The sequence below is a fragment of the Nansenia antarctica genome, assembly GCF_963989245.1.
Source record: "Nansenia antarctica genome assembly, chromosome: 20".
Lineage (NCBI taxonomy): Eukaryota > Metazoa > Chordata > Actinopteri > Argentiniformes > Microstomatidae > Nansenia > Nansenia antarctica.
The window spans coordinates 13,298,209-13,320,821 of record NC_137693.1 but is presented as its reverse complement, the minus strand read 5'-3'; the positions used below and the strand labels follow the sequence as shown (position 1 = coordinate 13,320,821).

General features: G+C 46.0%; 1 protein-coding gene across 1 annotated transcript in view; it reads left to right on the top strand.

Annotated features, from left to right (window-relative positions):
- uvrag (UV radiation resistance associated gene) overlaps positions 1-22,613 on the top strand; it is a gene marked incomplete at its 3' end in the record, with an annotated part of 134,060 nt that overhangs the window by 44,649 nt on the left and 66,798 nt on the right. The window contains exons 10-12 of the mRNA XM_080550146.1: positions 109-196; positions 1,518-1,578; positions 18,430-18,595. Coding sequence (XP_080406272.1) covers positions 109-196; positions 1,518-1,578; positions 18,430-18,595 — 315 coding nt within the window. The remainder of the gene's footprint in view (positions 1-108; positions 197-1,517; positions 1,579-18,429; positions 18,596-22,613) is intronic.

Here is a 22,613-nt window from a genome sequence, read left to right as displayed (position 1 = left end):
TCACTCTCTCATTTTTCTCCTGATTTCTCTCTCTTCCCCCACCTCATGGTAAGTGACTTTGTGTGTGTGTGTGTGTGTGTGTGTGTGTGTGTTCTCTTCTCCCCTCAGAGAGCTGTTCCTCAAGTCTAACGCTCAGCTCACCTTCCGCTGTCGTCAGCTCCTGTCTGAGCTGTCCTACATCTACCCCATTGACGTGGTGAGTCTCTTTACCCCCTACCCTCACAGGCACAGCAGCTCGACACTACTGGATGTAGTACACACACGTGGGATCATTTAACATGTGTAGAACAATACAGTAGGCTGCAACTTTGTGGGATGGTTTAGTCGACACAAATCCAAAAAGTCCTTGACAAAATCGCACTTTCAATGGAGGCTTTCTAAGGTTTGCTTTTTAGTCTGTTTATGAATGAATGAATGAATGAATGGTCTTTATTGTCATTGATATAGTACAGGTACCAAACAACGACATTTGGGAGGGGGGGGGCTCCCCTGGTGCTAGGAAAAAAAACTAAAAACAAGAAGGGAAAAGAGCTGGTTTACATAAAATAAAGGCTATGTACACTATGCACTATACTATACTATACAAATAAAACACTGTGCTGTACTCTATGCTATGCTATAATGTTAATGTTAATGTTAATGTTAATGTTAATTTTATTTATAATGCGCCCCCCATCCAACTTTTACATCGGCCCGGGGCGCAGACCTATACCTATTCTAACATTTCCTATCTCTGAACCTTATGTACCCGAGGGTTGTCATATTGCACATAGTGTTATTGCACATTCATTTAAAGTGTCGCAGTTTGCAGGTTTGAAATGTTCACAGTTGTGTTTCCGTGTTGCACTTGATTTCAATCTAGTAGCTGCCATCAAATTGTCTAGATTGTCCAGGGCCTAGAACCTAGGTCTTTGCTGTGTTCAGGGCCTGAATGGCCCTGGGGTAGAAGCTGAGCTTCAGTCTGTTTGTCCTTGCGAACATGGTCCTGAACCGCCTGTCCGAGGGCAGCCGAGCAAAGTGTTCGTACCCAGGGTGGGATGGGTCTCTTGAGATCTTAGACTCGAGGACCAGGCTTAATCTAGGCCCGGAGACCGACCCATGAACTCTAACTGAAGCTACTGTATAGTAATGTCTTTATAAGCCTTAGCATAGTGTGTAGCCCACTACTAAAGCGGGGTAACTTCTATGATCTTCTATTCTAACACCAACACAATGTAGCCTCACCAGGCACTATTGACACACCTCAGGGCATAAACTCATGTGATGGAATCTCCCCATGTTGCACACTTTTTAGTGTTATTATTAATCCTTACACCTCATTGTAACATTTGCATCGGTTTGTTGCAGTGTTCAATGGAGCTGAATGACTTACATGCTCATTATTCTAAGATCATTTCAAGGAGAGTGTCCCCTTTAATTTGTAAGCTTTTTCTCCCCTGAAGGGGATTTATTTTGACTGTGATTCTTGCTGTTGGATACTCATCCTAGACTTGTAACCCTCTCATTCCATCTTACAGGCTAATCAGTCCGATTATGTCATCTGCGGAGTGAAGTTGCCCAACTCTGAGGATTTCCAAGGTAATGCACGGTATCTGATTGAGACGTAAGGCATTATGTGTGTCAGGTGTCTAGAGTGACTCTAACACACACCAAACATGGGCTTCATCAGTTTTTTATCATCAAACAGAAATAACACTAATGGCTAGATATGTGGATGGACTGGTAGACTGGTCAGTATTTAGGAGTTTTGGTTGGTTCTGAGTATGTAGAGGGACACTGTTGTTCCACCTGTTGAAGGTTGCACGTAACCATCCGTGTTCCCCCTCTAATCTTTTCTGTTGATTCTCAATCACAATGCCCATAATAAGTAAGCCCTCGCGTTGTCTTAGAGTTTGTGTATGCGTGTGCGTGCACGGTCCCTGCTGTAACCCTCTTCAATGACAGGGACACTGTCTGAGCGGCAGCAAGAAGCAAGTTGAGCAAGATGAGACAGCTGTGTCTGGGCTAGATTAATCACCCTGATATCGAGTATACCGGAAAGGCTTGGACAGTCCCTCCGCAACCTTTTCTGAATGGAAGCTGCTCCACGGCCCACAGAAGTGCTCCCTATCACCCAAGAATGTGGAAGTTGCTTTCTGTGTATTTGAACTTTTGAGGCTGAGATTTTTTCTTTTGCTCAGTTACTTTATAGGGATCAGAGAGTGAGTGAGTGAATGGAGCGATATACTGGGAGGTTTTTGGCGTGCGCGCGTGTGTGCGTGCGTGCATATGAGGGAGAACATTGAATGATGATGAAGATGATCATCCTTCCATTTGGAAAGTGTTATTCATCTCATGTGTGTTGTGGAAAATCAGTTTGGGCTTTCTCAGCCAGGGAAGCATGACTTCAAAAGAGATCAGGAAGGGGGAGGGGGGGGTTAATGGGAGCCAGGTTTGTCCGGTGCTGCTTCTTTAACACTTCCCCCCCCACCCCCCCACCCCCCTCGTTCTCAAGTTCTCATTCCTCACAGCTGGTTGGATGGTGCAGCCCAGCCCCATCCTACCTGTTACACCCAGTTTTAGCATGTCCCCCCCAACACCCTCCCTCAACCCCCCGACGTGATGTGACGTGACGTCCCCTGTTTCTGTTTGCAGCGTTGACTTGTTTCCCCAGGGAGGCGTGTGTCTGCCTCTGCCTCCCAGCCCCGCCTAGCTGGACACGTAGTGAGTAAACCACGGAGCATGTTAGTGTGGCAGCAGAGTAGCGGAGAGAGGGAGAGAGGGAGCGTCCTACAGGGGGCGTCCTAACACGCTCACAACCGCCCCCTCCACCCGTCCTCCTCTCCCTCTCAGCCTAGACGCCTGTCAGTGTGAGAGAGGGGAACGTCAGCCCTGCCTAACCCCACCTTAACCACTAGGGCTCTATCTCGGTCTGTCTCTGACCTGGTTTACAGACACACAGCGGTGGAAGTCTACCCTCTACAGCACCCCACATTGTCATGGAGGCTTCCACCTTTGACCCCCACTCTGATTTCTGTGGGGCCCGGGTTGGAGAGGGCCTGTGTAGAGCTGATCAGGTCCGGAAGTGTGTGGATGGGTGCCAGAGGGGGGGGGGCCTCTCTGGCAGGCAGGCCTGCAGGGGGAGGATGTTCTAGATTAGAGACTGGGGTCAGTGCAGATCCTAATCCAGCCAGGGGGAGAGGCTGGAAGAAAGGGGGTCATACGGGAAAGTGCTCAGTGTTTTTTTTCCTCTGTCACTGAGATAAGCCTGGGATACCTGGGTATTTAAAAAGGTCTCCTGTTGCACCAGTAGATGTCAGTTCTATTTATACAGTATAGGTTGAGATCTGACCTTCCTGTTAGAGCGAGCTGGTTTGAAGGGATATATCTGATGATGTTTGGCAGTCTAAAAGGTTCTCAGCTCCTTGCCCTCTGCACTAGTGGCGTGTCAGTGTTGGCAAAACTAGAATGACACGAGTTCACAGCCTTTCGCAGTTCTGCACAGAAATCCATACAATACCGTACGAGTCTGGTAGTCTCTGGTTCTGTGAGGCCTTGGTCTGTTATTCTACAGCATTAAGACACAAGTACTGTGATTTGGGGATTTGGAGAGAATCAACTGTTTGCCTGGAGCAGTGTCCTGCTGCTGCTAAGAAGCTGAAACAACTATCAATGTGCTGTTATGAAAGCAGTTTTCTGACATCAACGAGGCCAACACTTTGTTTTCTATTTAGAAATGTTCATGAAACAGTCAAATGTTCACTAAAATGTAATTGAGGCCAGAGGGGATTGTTTTGCCTAATGCTTTTGATTTTCAGGCACATTTCTGAAGTAAATTAGGTATCCTACTGCTGTTTTCAGTGTGCGTGCTGTGTCGCCAAAACACGTTTTGTATTCAATTTCAAAACAGTAGCCCACATAAATGTGACTGCTTTTAATCCTCATGATTACTTGTTTACCAGAGTGTTTCTCAGGATGTGATTACTTTATTTTGTGTTTGCAATTTCAGGATATAGACATGTGGTAAAACCATATCACATATAAGCCTTATAAGAATATAATTAAATTACATTCAAGGGATAGTGCAAAATGTTTGCAATTAAGCCCTTTTTTCTACTTACAGAGAGTCTGACTCATGATGAATACCATTTTTATTTCTCTGTGTGCAGTTTGAAGGTAGTTTATTTCTCTGTGTGCAGTTTGAAGGTAGTTTTATTTCTCTGTGTGCAGTTTGAAGGTAGTTTTTGAGCCATTGCAGTGTTTCCTCCAGGAATTTTTACATTAGTGGCGCGCTCAAAACAACGACCTAATTTCAACCAAAACTAGAGGGAGGATGGCAAAAAAAAAAAAATATATATACAGAATATAAACTTGTGATACCGGTTTCCATCCATCAGCTCTGAAGGTTTACGTTTCTCACGGATCCAATGTCCTTCCAAACGAGCAGTCTGGCTCCGTCTCAAACACAACAGGAAAAGTATGTCCAACTTGGCGAAAGTTTCCGAGTATTTCCAACTTGCGCGAGTTCTTCAACTTGCGACAGTTTTTCAACTAGATGTGATGGCTATCATGTCTATCATGTCTATCATGTCTGTCAAAATTATCAAATTAGCCATCGTCCTGGCATGCTTGGGTGTTGGTTTCAACGCACCTGTTGTTTGTCCTTCCTCCGTTTGCAACAAGAAACTCTGGACCTTTTCATGAATTAAAGTGGTCTTAAAATCCAAAGTCCAAATAAAAGTAACAAACGAAAGTAATACATGTTGGTGTACATACCACAGCGCACCGTAGCTGCTGCTTGTTTTCCCGCTGTAGTTGCAGCTGGTGGTGGTGGTACCCCGCCATAAACGCTGTTAGCTGATCCACCACCTAGCTTCTTTGGTCCTGCCAGCCATGCAGTTTCGGATCGCTCATAGCCACTGCTAGCTTCAGCAATGTTTGAAGTGTCTGGGACATCTTTTTTCTTGAAAAATCCATCCATCTGTCGCTGTTTTTTAACGTGATATCTTATTTGTGCACCTAGCTAGCTAGCTTTTTGTATCTTTTAGATGGTTCACATTTAGACCAATCAGGAGTAGCCCTTGTGTCACGTCGTCAACTGAATGTTTAATGTCATTAATCTGATTTTGGATCAGCGGTTAGAGAGAGATGGGCGTGGATTTAGGTGCACTTTTAGTCAACATCCATTATAGCGCTGATCTAGGATCAGATATATTTTAATCAGCTAAAATGTTCAGAGGTGGATTTAAAAAAAATAATAATTGTGGACTGAATCAATTAGTGGCGGAGGAAATTCATTCATGGCGGCCCGCCACCAATAAATGCATATAGAGGAAACACTGCATTGCTAAATGTGCTAAATGACTGGAAGTGTCCAGGAACAACTATCTAGCTGCTCTCAGAAGCAGATAGAAGACTAACTAGGACTGGACAGAGAAGACTAACTAGGGCTGGACAGAGAGAAGACTAACTAGGACTGGACAGAGAAGACTAACTAGGACTGGACAGAGAGAAGACTAACTAGGACTGGACAGAGAGAAGACTAACTAGGACTGGACAGAGAAGACTAACTAGGACTGGACAGAGAAGACTAACTAGGACTGGACAGAGAAGACTAACTAGGACTGGACAGAGAAGACTAACTAGGACTGGACAGAGAAGACTAACTAGGACTGGACAGAGAAGACTAACTAGGACTGGACAGAGAGAAGACTAACTAGGGCTGGACAGAGAAGACCAACTAGGACTGGACAGAGAAGACTAACTAGGACTGGACAGAGAAGACTAACTAGGACTGGACAGAGAAGACTAACTAGGGCTGGACAGAGAAGACTAACTAGGACTGGACAGAGAGAAGACTAACTAGGACTGGACAGAGAGAAGACTAACTAGGACTGGACAGAGAGAAGACTAACTAGGACTGGACAGAGAGAAGACTAACTAGGACTGGACAGAGAGAAGACTAACTAGGACTGGACAGAGAAGACTAACTAGGACTGGACAGAGAAGACTAACTAGGACTGGACAGAGAAGACTAACTAGGACTGGACAGAGAAGACTAACTAGGACTGGACAGAGAAGACTAACTAGGACTGGACAGAGAAGACTAACTAGGACTGGACAGAGAGAAGACTAACTAGGACTGGACAGAGAAGACTAACTAGGACTGGACAGAGAAGACTAACTAGGGCTGGACAGAGAAGACTAACTAGGACTGGACAGAGAAGACTAACTAGGACTGGACAGAGAGAAGACTAACTAGGACTGGACAGAGAAGACTAACTAGGACTGGACAGAGAAGACTAACTAGGACTGGACAGAGAAGACTAACTAGGACTGGACAGAGAGAAGACTAACTAGGGCTGGACAGAGAAGACTAACTAGGACTGGACAGAGAAGACTAACTAGGACTGGACAGAGAAGACTAACTAGGACTGGACAGAGAAGACTAACTAGGACTGGACAGAGAAGACTAACTAGGACTGGACAGAGAAGTCTAACTAGGACTGGACAGAGAAGACTAACTAGGACTGGACAGAGAAGACTAACTAGGACTGGACAGAGAAGACTAACTAGGACTGGACAGAGAAGACTAACTAGGACTGGACAGAGAAGACTAACTAGGACTGGACAGAGAAGACTAACTAGGACTGGACAGAGAAGACTAACTAGGACTGGACAGAGAAGACTAACTAGGACTCGACAGAGAGAAGACTAACTAGGACTGGACAGAGAAGACTAACTAGGACTGGACAGAGAAGACTAACTAGGACTGGACAGAGAAGACTAACTAGGACTGGACAGAGAAGACTAACTAGGACTGGACAGAGAAGACTAACTAGGACTGGACAGAGAAAACTAACTAGGGCTGGACAGAGAAGACTACCGTATTTTCCGGACTATAAGTCGCGGTTTTTTTCATACTTTGGCTGGTCCTGCGACTTATAGTCAGGTGCGACTTATATATCAATAATTCATAATCTCTGACTGACATGAACTGACATACGGTAATCTCTGACTGACATGAACCAAGGAGTAACTTCCGCTAGCGCCTCATACACGATAGAATAGCCATTATACTTGACAATGTGGACATTAAACACGACAATGTGGACATTAAACATGATGTTATGGACCTTATACACAATGTTATGGACGTTATAAACGATATTAAAGTCATTTATTCCTTCCAGAGACTGTTCTATGTTGCTAAGTTACCCCCGCGAGGCTATTTTGCTACTTCCGCTAGCGCCACATACGCGATAGAATAGCCATTATACTCGACAATGTGGACATTACACACGACAATGTGGACATTAAACATGATATTATGGACCTTATACACGATATTATGAACGTTATACACGATATTAAAGTCATTTATTACCTTTCAGAGGCTGTTCAATGTTGCATTGTTTGTAGGCCGCCCTTCATCCTAACTACTTCCGTTTTTCACCAAGCTATCTTTGTCATGGCCTTATACACGATAAATAGTCGTTACACTCGACAATGTGGACATTAAGCACTAAATTATGAACGTTATACACGCTATTATGAACGTTATACACGATATTAAAGTCATTTATTACCTTTCAGAGGCTGTTCCATCCTGTTTGCTTGCTCCCGCGACGCCATTTTGCTAACCTTCGTTAGCAACGCGCTAGCTAGCCCTGGCTTTACACTCGATAATTTAAGTATTTCTAACCTTTCAGAAGAAGTTTTAACGTGAATTATGTCCTTCCTGGGCTTACAAATCCTCTCATGTCTCTTCACAGTGCCAGACTAGAGTCAAGCTCAACAGGGTCTTCTTTCCCCGCTGATTCCGCCAAGCCCGTTCCCTTGAACCATGCGACTTATAGTCCAGTGCGACTTATATGTGGTTTTTTCCTCTTCATGACCCATTTTTGGCCTGCTGCGACTTATACTCGGGTGCGACTTATAGTCCGGAAAATACGGTAACTAGGACTGGACAGAGAGAAGACTAACTAGGGCTGGACAGAGAAGACTAACTAGGACTGGACAGAGAAGACTAACTAGGACTGGACAGAGAAGACTAACTAGGACTGGACAGAGAGAAGACTAACTAGGACTGGACAGAGAAGACTAACTAGGACTGGACAGAGAAGACTAACTAGGACTGGACAGAGAAGACTAACTAGGACTGGACAGAGAAGACTAACTAGGGCTGGATGGAGAAGACTAACTAGGACTGGACAGAGAGAAGACTAACTAGGGCTGGACAGAGAGAAGACTAACTAGGACTGGACAGAGAAGACTAACTAGGACTGGACAGAGAAGACTAACTAGGACTGGACAGAGAGAAGACTAACTAGGACTGGACAGAGAGAAGACTAACTAGGGCTGGACAGAGAAGACTAACTAGGACTGGACAGAGAGAAGACTAACTAGGACTGGACAGAGAGAAGACTAACTAGGACTGGACAGAGAGAAGACTAACTAGGGCTGGACAGAGAAGACTAACTAGGACTGGACAGAGAGAAGACTAACTAGGACTGGACAGAGAAAAGACTAACTAGGACTGGACAGAGAAGACTAACTAGGGCTGGACAGAGAGAAGACTAACTAGGACTGGACAGAGAAGACTAACTAGGACTGGACAGAGAAGACTAACTAGGACTGGACAGAGAGAAGACTAACTAGGACTGGACAGAGAAGACTAACTAGGACTGGACAGAGAAGACTAACTAGGACTGGACAGAGAAGACTAACTAGGGCTGGACAGAGAAGACTAACTAGGACTGGACAGAGAGAAGACTAACTAGGACTGGACAGAGAGAAGACTAACTAGGGCTGGACAGAGAAGACTAACTAGGACTGGACAGAGAGAAGACTAACTAGGACTGGACAGAGAAGACTAACTAGGGCTGGACAGAGAGAAGACTAACTAGGACTGGACAGAGAAGACTAACTAGGACTGGACAGAGAAGACTAACTAGGACTGGACAGAGAGAAGACTAACTAGGACTGGACAGAGAAGACTAACTAGGACTGGACAGAGAAGACTAACTAGGACTGGACAGAGAAGACTAACTAGGACTGGACAGAGAAGACTAACTAGGACTGGACAGAGAAGACTAACTAGGACTGGACAGAGAAGACTAACTAGGACTGGACAGAGAAGACTAACTAGGACTGGACAGAGAAGACTAACTAGGACTGGACAGAGAAGACTAACTAGGGCTGGACAGAGAAGACTAACTAGGACTGGACAGAGAGAAGACTAACTAGGACTGGACAGAGAGAAGACTAACTAGGGCTGGACAGAGAAGACTAACTAGGACTGGACAGAGAGAAGACTAACTAGGACTGGACAGAGAAGACTAACTAGGACTGGACAGAGAAGACTAACTAGGACTGGACAGAGAAGACTAACTAGGACTGGACAGAGACGACTAACTAGGACTGGACAGAGAAGACTAACTAGGACTGGACAGAGACGACTAACTAGGACTGGACAGAGACGACTAACTAGGACTGGACAGAGACGACTAACTAGGACTGGACAGAGACGACTAACTAGGACTGGACAGAGAAGACTAACTAGGACTGGACAGAGACGACTAACTAGGACTGGACAGAGACGACTAACTAGGACTGGACAGAGACGACTAACTAAGACTGGACAGAGAAGACTAACTAGGACTGGACAGAGAAGACTAACTAGGACTGGACAGAGACGACTAACTAGGACTGGACAGAGAAGACTAACTAGGACTGGACAGAGAAGACTAACTGGGACTGGACAGAGAAGACTAACTAGGACTGGACAGAGAAGACTAACTAGGACTGGACAGAGAAGACTAACTAGGACTGGACAGAGAAGACTAACTAGGACTGGACAGAGAGAAGACTAACTAGGACTGGACAGAGAAGACTAACTAGGACTGGACAGAGAAGACTAACTAGGACTGGACAGAGAAGACTAACTAGGACTGGACAGAGAAGGCTAACTAGGGCTGGACAGAGAAGACTAACTAGGACTGGACAGAGAGAAGACTAACTAGGACTGGACAGAGAAGACTAACTAGGGCTGGACAGAGAAGACTAACTAGGACTGGACAGAGAGAAGACTAACTAGGACTGGACAGAGAAGACTAACTAGGACTGGACAGAGAAGACTAACTAGGACTGGACAGAGAAGACTAACTAGGACTGGACAGAGAAGACTAACTAGGACTGGACAGAGAAGGCTAACTAGGGCTGGACAGAGAAGACTAACTAGGACTGGACAGAGAAGGCTAACTAGGACTGGACAGAGAAGGCTAACTAGGGCTGGACAGAGAAGACTAACTAGGACTGGACAGAGAAGACTAACTAGGGCTGGACAGAGAAGGCTAACTAGGACTGGACAGAGAAGACTAACTAGGACTGGACAGAGAAGACTAACTAGGGATGGACAGAGAAGGCTAACTAGGGCTGGACAGAGAAGACTAACTAGGGCTGGACAGAGAAGACTAACTAGGACTGGACAGAGAAGACTAACTAGGACTGGACAGAGAAGACTAACTAGGACTGGACAGAGAAGACTAACTAGGGCTGGACAGAGAAGACTAACTAGGACTGGACAGAGAAGACTAACTAGGACTGGACAGAGAAGACTAACTAGGACTGGACAGAGAAGACTAACTAGGACTGGACAGAGAGAAGACTAACTAGGGCTGGACAGAGAAGACTAACTAGGACTGGACAGAGAAGACTAACTAGGACTGGACAGAGAGAAGACTAACTAGGACTGGACAGAGAGAAGACTAACTAGGACTGGACAGAGAAGACTAACTAGGACTGGACAGAGAGAAGACTAACTAGGACTGGACAGAGAGAAGACTAACTAGGACTGGACAGAGAAGACTAACTAGGACTGGACAGAGAAGACTAACTAGGACTGGACAGAGAAGACTAACTAGGACTGGACAGAGAAGACTAACTAGGACTGGACAGAGAAGACTAACTAGGACTGGACAGAGAAGACTAACTAGGACTGGACAGAGAAGACTAACTAGGACTGGACAGAGAGAAGACTAACTAGGGCTGGACAGAGAAGACTAACTAGGGCTGGACAGAGAAGACTAACTAGGACTGGACAGAGAAGACTAACTAGGACTGGACAGAGAGAAGACTAACTAGGACTGGACAGAGAAGACTAACTAGGACTGGACAGAGAGAAGATTAACTAGGACTGGACAGAGAGAAGACTAACTAGGACTGGACAGAGAAGACTAACTAGGGCTGGACAGAGAAGACTAACTAGGACTGGACAGAGAAGACTAACTAGGACTGGACAGAGAAGACTAACTAGGACTGGACAGAGAGAAGACTAACTAGGACTGGTCAGAGAGAAGACTAACTAGGACTGGACAGAGAAGACTAACTAGGACTGGACAGAGAGAAGACTAACTAGGACTGGACAGAGAGAAGACTAACTAGGACTGGACAGAGAAGACTAACTAGGACTGGACAGAGAAGACTAACTAGGGCTGGACAGAGAAGACTAACTAGGACTGGACAGAGAAGACTAACTAGGACTGGACAGAGAGAAGACTAACTAGGACTGGACAGAGAAGACTAACTAGGACTGGACAGAGAGAAGACTAACTAGGACTGGACAGAGAAGACTAACTAGGACTGGACAGAGAAGACTAACTAGGACTGGACAGAGAGAAGACTAACTAGGACTGGACAGAGAAGACTAACTAGGACTGGACAGAGAGAAGACTAACTAGGACTGGACAGAGAAGACTAACTAGGACTGGACAGAGAAGACTAACTAGGACTGGACAGAGAAGACTAACTAGGACTGGACAGAGAAGACTAACTAGGGCTGGACAGAGAAGACTAACTAGGACTGGACAGAGAAGACTAACTAGGACTGGACAGAGAGAAGACTAACTAGGACTGGACAGAGAAGACTAACTAGGACTGGACAGAGAGAAGACTAACTAGGGCTGGACAGAGAAGACTAACTAGGGCTGGACAGAGAAGACTAACTAGGACTGGACAGATAGAAGACTAACTAGGACTGGACAGAGAAGACTAACTAGGACTGGACAGAGAAGACTAACTAGGACTGGACAGAGAGAAGACTAACTAGGACTGGACAGAGAAGACTAACTAGGACTGGACAGAGAAGACTAACTAGGACTGGACAGAGAAGACTAACTAGGGCTGGACAGAGAGAAGACTAACTAGGACTGGACAGAGAGAAGACTAACTAGGACTGGACAGAGAGAAGACTAACTAGGACTGGACAGAGAAGACTAACTAGGGCTGGACAGAGAAGACTAACTAGGGCTGGACAGAGAAGACTAACTAGGACTGGACAGAGAAGACTAACTAGGACTGGACAGAGAAGACTAACTAGGACTGGACAGAGAGAAGACTAACTAGGACTGGACAGAGAAGACTAACTAGGACTGGACAGAGAAGACTAACTAGGACTGGACAGAGAGAAGACTAACTAGGACTGGACAGAGAAGACTAACTAGGACTGGACAGAGAAGACTAACTAGGACTGGACAGAGAAGACTAACTAGGGCTGGACAGAGAGAAGACTAACTAGGACTGGACAGAGAAGACTAACTAGGACTGGACAGAGAAGACTAACTAGGACTGGACAGAGAAGACTAACTAGGACTGGACAGAGAAGACTAACTAGGACTGGACAGAGAAGACTAACTAGGACTGGACAGAGAGAAGACTAACTAGGACTGGACAGAGAGAAGACTAACTAGGACTGGACAGAGAAGACTAACTAGGACTGGACAGATAAGACTAACTAGGACTGGACAGAGAAGACTAACTAGGACTGGACAGAGAAGACTAACTAGGGCTGGACATAGAGAAGACTAACTAGGACTGGACAGAGAAGACTAACTAGGACTGGACAGAGAAGACTAACTAGGACTGGACAGAGAAGACTAACTAGGACTGGACAGAGAGAAGACTAACTAGGACTGGACAGAGAAGACTAACTAGGACTGGACAGAGAAGACTAACTAGGACTGGACAGAGAAGACTAACTAGGGCTGGACAGAGAAGACTAACTAGGACTGGACAGAGAAGACTAACTAGGACTGGACAGAGAAGACTAACTAGGACTGGACAGAGAAGACTAACTAGGACTGGACAGAGAGAAGACTAACTAGGACTGGACAGAGAGAAGACTAACTAGGACTGGACAGAGAGAAGACTAACTAGGACTGGACAGAGAAGACTAACTAGGACTGGACAGAGAAGACTAACTAAGACTGGACAGAGAGAAGACTAACTAGGACTGGACAGAGAAGACTAACTAGGACTGGACAGAGAAGACTAACTAGGACTGGACAGAGAAGACTAACTAGGGCTGGACAGAGAAGACTAACTAGGACTGGACAGAGAAGACTAACTAGGACTGGACAGAGAAGACTAACTAGGACTGGACAGAGAAGACTAACTAGGACTGGACAGAGAAGACTAACTAGGACTGGACAGAGAAGACTAACTAGGACTGGACAGAGAGAAGACTAACTAGGACTGGACAGAGAGAAGACTAACTAGGACTGGACAGAGAAGACTAACTAGGACTGGACAGAGAAGACTAACTAGGACTGGACAGAGAAGACTAACTAGGACTGGACAGAGAAGAATAACTATGACTGGACAGAGAAGACTAACTAGGACTGGACAGAGAAGACTAACTAGGGCTGGACAGAGAAGACTAACTAGGACTGGACAGAGAGAAGACTAACTAGGACTGGACAGAGAGAAGACTAACTAGGACTGGACAGAGAGAAGACTAACTGGGACTGGACAGAGAGAAGACTAACTAGGACTGGACAGAGAGAAGACTAACTAGGACTGGACAGAGAGAAGACTAACTAGGACTGGACAGAGAAGACTAACTAGGGCTGGACGGAGAAGACTAACTAGGTCTGGACAGAGAGAAGACTAACTAGGACTGGACAGAGAAGACTAACTAGGACTAGACAGAGAAGACTAACTAGGACTGGACAGAGAAGACTAACTAGGACTGGACAGAGAGAAGACTAACTAGGACTGGACAGAGAGAAGACTAACTAGGACTGGACAGAAAATACTAACTAGGACTGGACAGAGAAGACTAACTAGGACTGGACAGAGAAGACTAACTAGGACTGGACAGAGAGAAGACTAACTAGGACTGGACAGAGAAGACTAACTAGGACTGGACAGAGAAGACTAACTAGGGCTGGACAGAGAAGACTAACTAGGACTGGACAGAGAAGACTAACTAGGACTGGACAGAGAAGACTAACTAGGACTGGACAGAGAAGACTAACTAGGACTGGACAGAGAAGACTAACTAGGACTGGACAGAGAAGACTAACTAGGGCTGGACAGAGAAGACTAACTAGGACTGGACAGAGAAGACTAACTAGGACTGGACAGAGAAGACTAACTAGGACTGGACAGAGAGAAGACTAACTAGGACTGGACAGAGAAGACTAACTAGGGCTGGACAGAGAGAAGACTAACTAGGACTGGACAGAGAAGACTAACTAGGACTGGACAGAGAAGACTAACTAGGACTGGACAGAGAAGACTAACTAGGACTGGACAGAGAAGACTAACTAGGACTGGACAGAGAAGACTAACTAGGACTGGACAGAGAAGACTAACTAGGGCTGGACAGAGAAGACTAACTAGGACTGGACAGAGAGAAGACTAACTAGGACTGGACAGAGAGAAGACTAACTAGGACTGGACAGAGAAGACTAACTAGGACTGGACAGAGAGGACTAACTAGGACTGGACAGAGAGAAGACTAACTAGGACTGGACAGAGAAGACTAACTAGGACTGGACAGAGAAGACTAACTAGGACTGGACAGAGAGAAGACTAACTAGGACTGGACAGAGAAGACTAACTAGGGCTGGACAGAGAAGACTAACTAGGACTGGACAGAGAGAAGACTAACTAGGACTGGACAGAGAAGACTAACTAGGACTGGACAGAGAAGACTAACTAGGACTGGACAGAGAAGACTAACTAGGACTGGACAGAGAAGACTAACTAGGACTGGACAGAGAGAAGACTAACTAGGACTGGACAGAGAGAAGACTAACTAGGGCTGGACAGAGAAGACTAACTAGGACTGGACAGAGAAGACTAACTAGGACTGGACAGAGAAGACTAACTAGGACTGGACAGAGAAGACTAACTAGGACTGGACAGAGAAGACTAACTAGGACTGGACAGAGAAGACTAACTAGGACTGGACAGAGAGAAGACTAACTAGGACTGGACAGAGAGAAGACTAACTAGGACTGGACAGAGAAGACTAACTAGGACTGGACAGAGAAGACTAACTAGGACTGGACAGAGAAGACTAACTAGGACTGGACAGAGAAGACTAACTAGGACTGGACAGAGAAGACTAACTAGGACTGGACAGAGAAGACTAACTAGGGCTGGACAGAGAAGACTAACTAGGACTGGACAGAGAAGACTAACTAGGACTGGACAGAGAGAAGACTAACTAGGACTGGACAGAGAGAAGACTAACTAGGACTGGACAGAGAGAAGACTAACTAGGACTGGACAGAGAGAAGACTAACTAGGACTGGACAGAGAAGACTAACTAGGACTGGACAGAGAGAAGACTAACTAGGACTGGACAGAGAAGACTAACTAGGACTGGACAGAGAAGACTAACTAGGACTGGACAGAGAAGACTAACTAGGACTGGACAGAGAAGACTAACTAGGACTGGACAGAGAAGACTAACTAGGACTGGACAGAGAGAAGACTAACTAGGACTGGACAGAGAAGACTAACTAGGACTGGACAGAGAAGACTAACTAGGACTGGACAGAGAAGACTAACTAGGGCTGGACAGAGAAGACTAACTAGGACTGGACATAGAAGACTAACTAGGACTGGACAGAGAAGACTAACTAGGACTGGACAGAGAGAAGACTAACTAGGACTGGACAGAGAAGACTAACTAGGACTGGACAGAGAGAAGACTAACTAGGACTGGACAGAGAAGACTAACTAGGACTGGACAGAGAAGACTAACTAGGACTGGACAGAGAAGACTAACTAGGACTGGACAGAGAAGACTAACTAGGGCTGGACAGAGAAGACTAACTAGGACTGGACAGAGAGAAGACTAACTAGGACTGGACAGAGAAGACTAACTAGGGCTGGACGGAGAAGACTAACTAGGTCTGGACAGAGAGAAGACTAACTAGGACTGGACAGAGAAGACTAACTAGGACTGGACACAGAAGACTAACTAGGACTGGACAGAGAAGACTAACTAGGACTGGACAGAGAGAAGACTAACTAGGACTGGACAGAGAGAAGACTAACTAGGACTGGACAGAAAAGACTAACTAGGACTGGACAGAGAAGACTAACTAGGACTGGACAGAGAAGACTAACTAGGACTGGACAGAGAGAAGACTAACTAGGACTGGACAGAGAAGACTAACTAGGACTGGACAGAGAAGACTAACTAGGGCTGGACAGAGAAGACTAACTAGGACTGGACAGAGAAGACTAACTAGGACTGGACAGAGAAGACTAACTAGGACTGGACAGAGAAGACTAACTAGGACTGGACAGAGAAGACTAACTAGGACTGGACAGAGAAGACTAACTAGGGCTGGACAGAGAAGACTAACTAGGACTGGACAGAGAAGACTAACTAGGACTGGACAGAGAAGACTAACTAGGACTGGACAGAGAAGACTAACTAGGGCTGGACAGAGAAGACTAACTAGGACTGGACAGAGAGAAGACTAACTAGGACTGGACAGAGAGAAGACTAACTAGGACTGGACAGAGAAGACTAACTAGGACTGGACAGAGAAGACTAACTAGGACTGGACAGAGAAGACTAACTAGGACTGGACAGAGAGAAGACTAACTAGGACTGGACAGAGAAGACTAACTAGGACTGGACAGAGAAGACTAACTAGGACTGGACAGAGAAGACTAACTAGGACTGGACAGAGAAGACTAACTAGGACTGGACAGAGAAGACTAACTAGGACTGGACAGAGAGAAGACTAACTAGGACTGGACAGAGAGAAGACTAACTAGGGCTGGACAGAGAAGACTAACTAGGACTGGACAGAGAAGACTAACTAGGACTGGACAGAGAAGACTAACTAGGACTGGACAGAGAAGACTAACTAGGACTGGACAGAGAAGACTAACTAGGACTGGACAGAGAGAAGACTAACTAGGACTGGACAGAGAGAAGACTAACTAGGACTGGACAGAGAAGACTAACTAGGACTGGACAGAGAAGACTAACTAGGACTGGACTGAGAAGACTAACTAGGACTGGACAGAGAAGACTAACTAGGACTGGACAGAGAGAAGACTAACTAGGACTGGACAGAGAAGACTAACTAGGACTGGACAGAGAGAAGACTAACTAGGACTGGACAGAGAGAAGACTAACTAGGACTGGACAGAGAAGACTAACTAGGACTGGACAGAGAAGACTAACTAGGACTGGACAGAGAAGACTAACTAGGACTGGACAGAGAAGACTAACTAGGACTGGACAGAGAAGACTAACTAGGACTGGACAGAGAAGACTAACTAGGACTGGACAGAGAAGACTAACTAGGACTGGACAGAGAAGACTAACTAGGACTGGACAGAGAAGACTAACTAGGACTGGACAGAGAGAAGACTAACTAGGACTGGACAGAGAGAAGACTAACTAGGACTGGACAGAGAAGACTAACTAGGACTGGACAGAGAGAAGACTAACTAGGACTGGACAGAGAAGACTAACTAGGACTGGACAGAGAAGACTAACTAGGACTGGACAGAGAAGACTAACTAGGGCTGGACAGAGAAGACTAACTAGGGCTGGACAGAGAAGACTAACTAGGGCTGGGTGAAATGGTTCCGTTTGTCTAGGTACAGTAACTAACAGCTAATTTCTAGCATGTTCAACCACAGCCCAATGCAAGTTAATGGACTGTGTGTTAGCATGTTTGAAATGTCTTACTTTTCATAAAATATTGACTACCGGTACTACCTATAGCTGTGTTAGGCTAGACATGACCAGCCACCCTGTTTTGGAGTGGTTCAGTGGTAGTGGAGGCTAGTTGTTCCTGTAGACTTCCAGCTCAGAAACTACCTTGAGACTGCATGCAGAGACAGTCAAATGGTATCCATGAGTTTATCTGAGTCTGGGTAAGTAAAAAAAAAATCACACTTTCACTTTAAACACGTATCACCTATTTTCAGCATTGCTGATCAATTGCTTTGAAGTTTTTGAAATAATACAAGTTTGACACTGACATTAGATTAGATTCCAGAATTGCCACTAATTGCCATTAATCCACCTAACAATGTTTTCTTCCATTCCTCTGGTCATGTGGTACTACAACCGTGCAACAGGAAGTGATTGAGCTGTGTTGTTGTTTTGTGCCACAGCGAGGGATGACGGCAGTGTGGCGGTTGCCCTGGGTTACACGGCGCACCTGGTCCTGATGATCTCGTGCTTCCTGCAGATCCCCCTCAGATATCCTGTTATCCACAAAGGCTCTCGCTCCTCCATCAAGGACACCATCACAGACAAGCTCAGCGAGAAGGAGAGAGAGTAAGAACTCTTCAACCATCCTCTATTCATTTAAGAACTCTTCAACCATCCTCTATTCATTTTGCATGCATGTGGAATGTTGAAGGAACATTATAGGCAACGTTTCTAGACCCAAGTTAAATAGAGAGTGGGCTTATTCTGGGGCTGAAACCTTCCCTGAACCTGTAAAAAGGTCTTCTCTGTTCGCTTGATCCCACTAACTAATAATAATCTCAGCACAGTTGGAATTCTTTGCCATACTGATATCATGGCTTACATTTCCTCACCAATAATAACTAAGTAGTGCCCCCCCATTTTGAGGTATGAGACTTATAACTTATATGCTCTGATCATAATAAAAATAAAAAATAAAAATAAAAAAGACTAAACAACCAATGCCTAAAATGGTAAATGGACTGCACTTATATAGCGCCTTTTTTGCTGCTCCAAAGCGCTTTACAATGGCGTCTCATTCACCCATTCACACACACATTCACACACCAATGGCGGCAAGCTGCCATGCAAGGCGCCGGCCCGCTCACTGGGAGCAATTTGGGGTTCAGTGTCTTGCCCAAGGACACTTCGACATGTGGCGAGCCGGGGCTCGAACCGCTGATCTGCCAACCTTGTGATCATTAGACGGCGACTCTACCTCCTGACTCTACCTCCTGACTCTACCTCCTGCACCACAGCCACCCCAAACAGCCCGCCTAGTGGAGGCCAAATGAGGACAGGTGTGTTTTGTGGGGAAGTTGATTCCTCATCCCCCACGAGGACAGGGATCAGAGGGGGATGCACGTGACCCCCCTCCCGGTCCAGATAGGTTTGGACAGGTCTGTGTTGTAGGAGATCAAATCGTGTGATTTTCACTATAGGCTCTTTTTGATGGTCCCTGCCAACAACGTCTGTTAAAGTGCTCTTTGTCAATTCATGGAAATGTTCAGACAGATTTTTTCATAATGAAGCGCATTGTTGAAGATTCTTGTAAAAGGAGTGGATTCTACCCATCTCGTGCCACTCTCTTCGTGTCTTGGGGGGGGCGGGGGAGGGGGGGGTAGACAGTATTTTACTAACACATCATTTAAACAGATTTACCTGAATGGAGAAGTATTTATGATGTAGAGGATAATATTGTTGCCATGGAGACAGGGAGAGGATACACACTGCAGGCCTGGCCTGTGGAGCAGAGGGAGGCTGGTTGTTTAAATCCTGAAGTGTGCCGGCACCACAATTACAGTGTAGGACACTGGGTTTAAATTATTATTTGTATCTGTTTTGGTCCTGTAACTATGCATCAAGCTGAAGACAAACCTCCTGTTGCCTTGTGATAATTGCATGTTTGGGGCACACACATGCTCCGAGGTATGCACTATGCATTCCTATATTGCGTGCGTGGTGAGACCCCCCTCACCAGAGAAAGAGAAAGGATATCAAAATTGGTATAATCAGCCGCTCTAGTGATGGGTATGGATGTGGGCATATTTGATCCCTCTTTTGGTGCCAGATTGATTAGAAAGTAGAAGTTCAGTGGCAGTAAATGAAGACTGCAGAGGCGAGGAGAACCTCCTGGATTGCATCTTGCCACGCTACATCCAATAGTGCCTGTGATGTCAAGGTTCTGCACAGCTTGGCACATTAAACTGCCTCTCTGCCCACCACGGACGACGACTCACCTATCAGTGTCTGCAAAACGCTCTCCCCCTCTTATTCCACTCAGGGTTTTTCTTTAGTGAACTTTGACAGAAAAGTATAGATAGCAAATACTCAAACAACATACACAGTCTGCTACAATGTATCCCTCCCTTATGAGTTTTGCTTTGTGGTGTTTATTGCCTGCCCTCTGTCTGGTTAATCACAGGCCTGTTAGGAGCAGCTGTGAGGTTTCTGCGTGTGTACTGGTCTTTAATGACCAGGCAGTGAGACAGGTAGAGAGTAGTGGCAGTGTGCTGTTTTGCTTAGGTGGTTGTGAGGGGTGACAGGGAAGTCTTTGAAAAGCTAAAGCAGACTCATTACTCTCAATTAATGAATAGAAAGAGAGATGGGCCAGACCACAAGCCCCTTATAGCAGGCCCCTAGGACAGCAAGCCCCTCGGACCCCCAGGCTGTCGTAAGCCTGGTACACACAGAAAGAATGTCTAAATCTTAGCAGATTTTTTTATCTGAGAGAGACCCCACACATGAAGATAAAAAATCATGGATTGAACAGTTTTGATCGTATTGTGTGTGGTGTGCTTCTGATATTCCCAATACAGCACACCACATACATAGAGTCTCGTCCCCAAGCCAGAATTCTAACGTAGTGCCCTGACTGACCTGTACGAGGCAGCCATGTGCGACAGGGCAAATAAAGTGCTGAAGAACGAAAAGAAGAAGTCAGCTCGCTTCTTGATTGGATACATTCCATCCACGTCACAATCGGTCTCGGGAGTCGCCCACACAAGAGGAATTTTGAACGTAAATATTGAACATTTTCCGAGCAGATTGTCGGGAGAAATTTACTCTTAACACACCTCACACCACAGGATAATCTTGTAGGATAATCTTTAGAGCCATCCGATAATCGTGAATTTGCTGTCCTTGACGGAAGGGTGGAAATCGGGCCAAAATCGTCCAGATTATCTTCATGTGTGTACCAGGCTTTAGACTAGCATGACACACACACACACTTGTTGACCCTTGCTGTAACTCTGTGAGGGTGAGAGATTCCACTGTGTTTATCTGTACTTCTCTCATACTCTGACACACACGCACATGACACAGAATTGTGTCGGACACAGGGGAAGGCGTGTTAATAAGCGCTGTCTCCCCCCCACGCACGCACGCACGCACACGCACACACACACACACACACACACACACACACACACACACACACACACGCACACACACACACACACACACACTCAGATCCACACACGTCATAGATCGAAACCCAAACATGCAGATGGTAAGAGTGTGTGCTGAGATGTTATCAGAGACCAGGCAGCCCATCTTCTCCCCTCAGAGTGATGTCACCATGGCAGCTGGAGAGGCTCATGGGAGGATCTAGCCCTGCCCCGCTGTGGAGGGCCTGACTGCCCTGGACCTATTCCCAGGCCCATTAAAGCCAGATATTTAGGCCAAGCAGGATATTTATCCCATCAGAGAAAATAAACTTGAGGGTTTAGGCGTATAGGACGGAGGCCCCTGGCCCCACACCACCCTCAGGTGTCCCTGAGCAGGACCAAACGCTCCTGCGACCTCTCCCCCCACCTCCCTCCCATGTTTATGACTCCCCGGGTCCCAGCGGGCCGCATACACACAGCTAAATGATGTGTGGGAAGACAGAAAGCAACCAGCTTGGAGCTCCAGAGTGTACCAAAAAGAGTGATTAAAGTGTCAGAACGTGAGATAAGTGAGGTGGCACAGGAGTGGTACTTTAAGCGTGGCAGAATTAGCGAGCGGAAGATCGATCATCATGGCACGCGTATAGAAATCCTCTGTTCAGGTTGTGGAGCGGGACATTGTGCCGGAGGGCCCCTGGGAAAAGTTAATGGTCGGCTCTCTGATTCTCCGGTCTCCGACAGCTCTTGTGATGTGGCAGGGGTGGGGAGAGGCTCCTTGTGTCCTCCACTGGATTCCAGATGCCACTGATGTACTGTAGCTGTTTCACTCGGGTTCCTGCTAGACGGAGCGGACTGTCCCCATTCTGTCTAAACTCCTCTGTACGCACATCGCACCCCTGCCAGTCAGGTTAAAAAAAATGCTTTAAAAAGTTAATATTCCCCCAGGAAGCCAACGTTATTTATTTTTTAGCACCACCTACAGTTCTTCGTAAAGTTTCCGATCTCTTGTGTAATAGGCTTTTTCGCTTTTTTGAGGCCCTTGTTAATTGGAGACTAACAAGCGTTAGGGCTCTCCACATAGTGCCAGGCATATAAATGTGTCTGACCTGTAGAGTGAGGGCATTACTGCTATATTCCACTCCACGTCGTGGTAGACTTGTGGTCTAGGATAATGACTGCCTTACTTTTATGTAGGCAGTCATTTTACCACAGTG